At 38.9% G+C, this 6000-nt stretch overlaps 1 protein-coding gene across 3 annotated transcripts in view; it reads left to right on the forward strand.

The window, feature by feature from the left end:
• Positions 1-5614, forward strand: part of Mastl (microtubule associated serine/threonine kinase like) — a 44264-nt gene extending 38650 nt beyond the window's left edge. For all 3 annotated transcript variants that reach the window (XM_042277985.2, XM_042277984.2, XM_076572542.1), the window contains one exon: positions 4823-5614. In XM_042277985.2, the coding sequence (XP_042133919.2) occupies positions 4823-4980 (158 nt within the window). In that variant the 3' untranslated portion in view covers positions 4981-5614. The remainder of the gene's footprint in view (positions 1-4822) is intronic.
• Positions 5615-6000: the final 386 nt, after the last annotated feature.

Raw genomic sequence — 6000 nt, forward strand, 5'->3', positions numbered from 1 at the left:
CACCTAAAAAAACTTTTATTATGTTATTGTAATATAGACAAATAAGCATTGTGACCCAAAATGCATTTCTACATGAAGCAAAGTATATGCAAAAGAATGAACTTTGGAAATATGTCATGTCAGGATGGAGAAATGGCTCAGTAGGCAAAAACACTTGACAACCTGGGTTCAATTCCCAGTATCCACGGTGGAGAAGTAACTCATGAAAGCTGTCCTCTGACCTTTACTCACATGCCATGGCATCTGTGCCCATGCTCACACACATCTTTTTTTAAATTTTTATGTGTGTGTGAGAGAGAAGAGGGGAGAATCTTACTTGCATCAGCTTCTACATGTTCTTTTCAAGGTCAACAGTTTGGGACCAATAGAGATGACTCAGCAGATAAGAACACTGCTGTTCTAGGATGTAAGTTCGGTTCCCAACAACACCTACTGGCTCACAACATACAACTCCCAATTCCAGGGCAAACAACATCCTTTTCTGGCTTTCATGATTACTTGTGAACTTAAGACAGACAGACACACTCACAAATAAATAAATAAAGATCAACAGTTAATGGTATAACTAAACCTATTGGATGACTTTGAAACATTTGTCAATGTTGCTTTGGTCCTGGAGCTACCCAAGGCTGAACTACTCAAATTCCTCTCATTGTGGGACTTACTTTAAAATGTTTCCTTAAATAAATAGTTGTTAATATAATACCATGTAGGCTTAATACTATGAAGAAAAATAAAGCAGAGTAGGAAGATACAAAGTAAGTCCTAGAGACAAGTCTGCATAGAGTACTTGGGGAGACCTCTTTAAGGTACAGGATTGAGCAGAAACCAATGTAAAGTAAAGTGAGCTTATACATACCTGACCACTCCCTTTGAGCTTTTCCAAAATTCCAATGGTTAAGCCACATTTAACACCTGTAACCCCGTGTTTGACTCCAAAGAGTGTACATTGTTACTTGGCCATTTTGAATCCTTGAAATTTTTGGTTTGGTTTGGTTTTACAAGACAGGGTTGACAGCCCTGGCTGTCCTGGAACTCACTTTGTAGACCAGGCTGGCCTTGAACTCATAGAGATCCGCCTGCCTTTGCCTCCTGAGCACTGAGATTAAAGGTGTACGCCACCATGCTCAGCCTTGAAATGTTCTTTTTTAATACATCTGAGTATCTGAACAAAACATATTAGTTAGGTTGCTATTATAAAATGCTAGCCTAGCTGCATATGGTAGAACGCACCTTTAATACCAGCACTTGGGAGACAGAGGCAGGCAGATCTCTGTGAGTTCCACACAGCCAGACTACATAGTGGGACCCTGTGGGACCCTGTCTCAGAAAATTAATAAAGTATTTAAAATAGGCAGGGGAGATGGCTCAGTAGATAAAGAATTTGCTATGCAAGTATGAGGGACCAGTGTTTGGATCCCCAGAACACACATAAAGTTGGATGCAGTAGCACACATCTGTAATCCCAATATGCCACAGTAAGAGGGGTGGCAAAGACTGAGAACCCTGAGATGCTCATGGGCTAGTCTGAGACATGAAGTAAATAAAAGAGCCTGTATTTAAAAAAAAAAAAAAAAATGGAAGGCTTGGACCTGACAGCAAAGATTGTCTACTGACCAACACCCATGTACCACAGCTGCACAGGCCTGCACTCACATACAAACTTGCACTTACACATTACACATACATGCCAACACGTGTAAATAATAAAACAAAGAGCATCTGTTTTTGTTGCTAGGGGACCGGAGTTCAGTTCCTATCGTGCACAGTATTCTATCATGGGACAGAGAGATGCATCAGCCATTAAGAGCAGTTGCTGCTCTTGCTGAAGAAGCAAGCTTGTAGCTAGAGTTTTCCTGCCTTGCCCACAGTCAGGACAAATCTCTGTCACCCGCCAGTCCCACAGCTGCTCAGACCCAACCAAGTAAACACAGAGACTTATATTGTTTAAACTGTTTGGACTAATGGCTCAGGCTTCTAGCTATCTAGTTCTTACATCTTAAATTAATCCATTTCTATAAATCTATACCTTGCCATGTGGCTTGTGGCTTACCGGTATCTTTACATGTTGCTTGTCATGGCAGCGGCTGACAGTGACTCCCTCCGCCTTCCTGTTCTCTCAATTCTCCTCTCTGCTAGTCCTGCCTATACTTCCTGCCTGGCCACTGGCCAATCGGTGTTTTATTTATTGACCAATCAGAGCAACTTGACATACAGACCATCCCCCAGCACAGCTAGGTCCCCAGCACCTACATGGTGACTTACAACCTTTCACAACTCCAGTTCTAAGGGGTATGGTGCCACTTCTTACCTCACTGGGCACCAGGCACACATGTGGTGCACATACACACATGCAGGAAAATACTCAGACATGTAAAAACTTTTTCTTTAAATTTTAGAGATGAGGTCTTTCTATGCATCTCTGGTTGGCCTGGAACTCACTAGGTAGCCGAGGCTGTCCTCAAACTCACAGAAATCCACCTATTTCTTCCAAGTGTTGGAATTAAAGGCATACAGCACCAGGTCCAGACAAAAATAAATCTTTTTTTTTATAATTATTTAAGAAAAAGTATATCTGCTTAAAGCATATTTGAAGCTAAAAATTTTAACTTCATAGGAAGAAAATAGAGAAAATTATGAAATTTAAGATTTTTTTTTTCTGGCTACACTAATAACAATACTTCTAAAAAATGAAAGTCTCCACTGTTGCGACTGGTTAGAATATTTTCTCCTAGCCCTACATTTTTTTTAGCATATAGTATATAATTATTTTCTGGAATAATTTTTTAGCTTTCAAGTAAAATATTGTGAAGTTGTCTTACAGAATATTTAACAAAATAACTGGTCTCTATACAACAGATGCCTCACTATAACACCAAAACAGTATCTCAGACAACGCCAATAATTCTGTACAGGAAAAAGTCACTCTGGTTGAGAACCATCATACAAAAATAATTTTTAAATTTATCAATTCTTAGGTACTTATTTTAAAGATTGTGATAAAATAAATCTCCAAGTGGAAATTATTTTTGGAATTGTATCCCTTTTTCTATTATTCTTTTTTCTTTCCCTCCCCATCTCCTTATATTTTTTCCAGACGGTCTCATTAGAGCCTAGACTGACCTGAAATCCCTTATATAGCCTCCTGTTCTCATTTCCTAAGTGCTGAGATTACAGGCATATGACACTATGCCTGATTCAGTTTTGGTTTTTTAAGGTAACATCTCATGCTGTAACCCAGAAACTGCATATATAATCCATGCTGGCCCTGAACTTTAAGCAGTCCTCTTGTTCAGATTCCTGAGTGCTGGGATTACAGGTGTGAGCTGCCATGCCTGGCTTCTACCAATCCTTTAATTTAGAGGAAAAACAATTTATATGCATATAAATCTAAATCAAGATTCCCCATACAAGCATTCTGTGTAGGCGCCCTCTACTATTCTCCTTAAAAGTAGATACTTTTTTGGTCTAATTTAATTACTGCCTTGTCACTTCTTTATTTACTAGCATTTGTATTGTTGCTTTAAAAGGTAAAGGGTTGAAAGCTGGACGTGGTGGCTCAAACATGTCGTCTCAGCACTTAGGAAGGTGCCTGTGACAGAAGGATTGATGTGAGTTCAAAGTCAGCCTAGGCTCCATAGTTTAAAAAAAAAGTGAGGAGTTGGGGCTGCAGGTGTAGCCCACTATAGACACTTGCACAGTGTGCGCGTGGCCTTGGGTTCAGTCACCAGCACTGCAAAGAAGAAACAGTAAAAGATTAAGGAAAGGGGAGCTTATTTCTAGCAATTAAATATCACAGTTTAGTCAAACAAGTGAGCATGTTTTTATTTTAGGAGGTAGAAGTAATAGGGAAAAATGTGAAGAGGATCCAGGCCTGGTGGTGCACACCTTCAATCCCAGTACTCCGGAGGCAGAGGCAGGCAGAGTTTGAGGCCAACCTGGTCTATACAGAGACCTGTTCCAGGACAGCCAGGACTACATAGAGACCCTATCTCAAAACAAAACAAACAAAAAGTGAAGAGTCTGACATCTTACAAGCAGGAGTGTTGTGATGGAAAGATTCTCGACGTACCTGCAGTGCTAGCTAGTAAATGCTAAGGATGCAGTCAGTGGAACCAAGTAAGGGAAAGACACATGGAGAGAATGTGAGAGAAATGTCATCAAAGACCAGGGCCAAGCCATGGTGGTCCGTGCCTGTAAACCCATATAAGGCTAAGCAAGAAGACTGTAAAAACTTTCAACTTGGGCTACACAGTGAGTTCCAGGCCAGCCTGGGCTACAGTGAGACCTTATTGCAGACACATAAAAAGACCAGAAACAATAGGACAGTAAATTAAATATTACAGCCAGTCATCATCAGTGTGTATGTGGAATCAGCATGAAAGAAAAAGTATAGAAAACAAAGAGTGAAAAAGGAACTTCATAGTGCTTAAAGATTGCCATGATGTGACAGGGAGGTGAGGAGGTAAAATGAGAATTGGAGCATTAGTCATATGAGCTCCAGAGGTAGGGAAGTAAGCCAGACTGTCTTAAAATGAGAGATTGTGTGAGAAGGTGATGGCATCAGGAAAATCCACTTCTACTGTCCATTTATTTACTTACTAGACAAATATAAACCAGGCCCCCTAATATACCAGGTGATATGCAAAATGATACAATGCAAAGTATGTAGCCTAATAGGGAGACACACATTAAATATCAGTGATAACTGGTATAATAAAGTAGGGCAAGATATATATAAAACTTTCTCTTTTTAATTCCTGAAAGCAGAGCTTAAGTATTATAATGTTGTTTTTGGTTTTTTACGTTTTTCCTCCTTAAGAACTGAAACATCATCCTCTCTTCAGTGAAGTGGACTGGGAAAATCTGCAGCACCAAACAATGCCTTTTGTACCCCAACCCGATGATGAAACAGATACATCCTATTTTGAAGCCAGGAATAATGCTCAGCATCTGACCATATCTGGGTTTAGTCTGTAGAACACACATGTCATTTTTACCTAACCTTGTGATATAGAATTAGGTTTTATAATCACATGTTCCTTCACACTAGGTTGATCTAACAGGATAGAAGTCATTATTATACCTAGGCTAATGAGCTTTTAATTACTAAATACAACAGCTTTTACAGAGTTGAAATGCAATATGTAATTTATCTTTACCTTAAACTACATATAAATCACAGCTTTTTTCATCTTATTATCTTATTTATTCACTGCACTTTATGAAGACTAATGTATCAGTAACCTAAAACAACACTACTGCTCTCTACAGAGGGAAGGAGCCATACGCTTGTCTATATCTGCTGATTTCATTGTTCTGTTCACTTTGGTGTTAATATCAAACAAAAAAAGATGATTTCATTTATTTTTAATGTATTTGTACATGGTTGCCTGCAAAACTGTGATCTTCGGGCAGTCATATAAGATAATACATAACTATCAAAATCATTTGAGCCAGACATGCTAATGCAAGCTGGAAGTCCCAATATTCAGGAGGCAGACACAACCCAGGAGCATGACTGTAATTTCAAGACTAAGGCCAGCCTGGTCCATCTCTGAGCTGGAGACCAGTCAGGAATGCATAGTGAGACCCTGTCTTGCAAAACTTAAAAGGTAGCTGGAAAACTATTATTCAGTAGTATAACTTTGCAGAGTGCAGTCTAGACAAAAGAACTAAGGTTTTAAGGGTTTAGCTTACCTTCCTTGTGATAGAATTTTGCTTTTGCTACCTGATTGCTTTTGATGCTTCCCTCTACAATTCCTGTTTGTTTAAGAGTTCTAGAAAGGTTGGATGTGACACTTTAAGAAATCTTAATAGCTTGTTCAGTTTTAATAGAAAAAAATATACTTTACATCTTATTTCTAACATCAAGACAAATAGTAATAATCTACTTTTGTTTAGTAATTCTAACTAATGATTGTCAGCATCATTCTTTTCAAAGACTGTACTACGAATCAGCTCACAAGTCTTATCTTAAACTAGTTGAGGCTTTTAGCA

Source organism: Peromyscus maniculatus, chromosome 5 (genome assembly GCF_049852395.1).
Source record: "Peromyscus maniculatus bairdii isolate BWxNUB_F1_BW_parent chromosome 5, HU_Pman_BW_mat_3.1, whole genome shotgun sequence".
Lineage (NCBI taxonomy): Eukaryota > Metazoa > Chordata > Mammalia > Rodentia > Cricetidae > Peromyscus > Peromyscus maniculatus.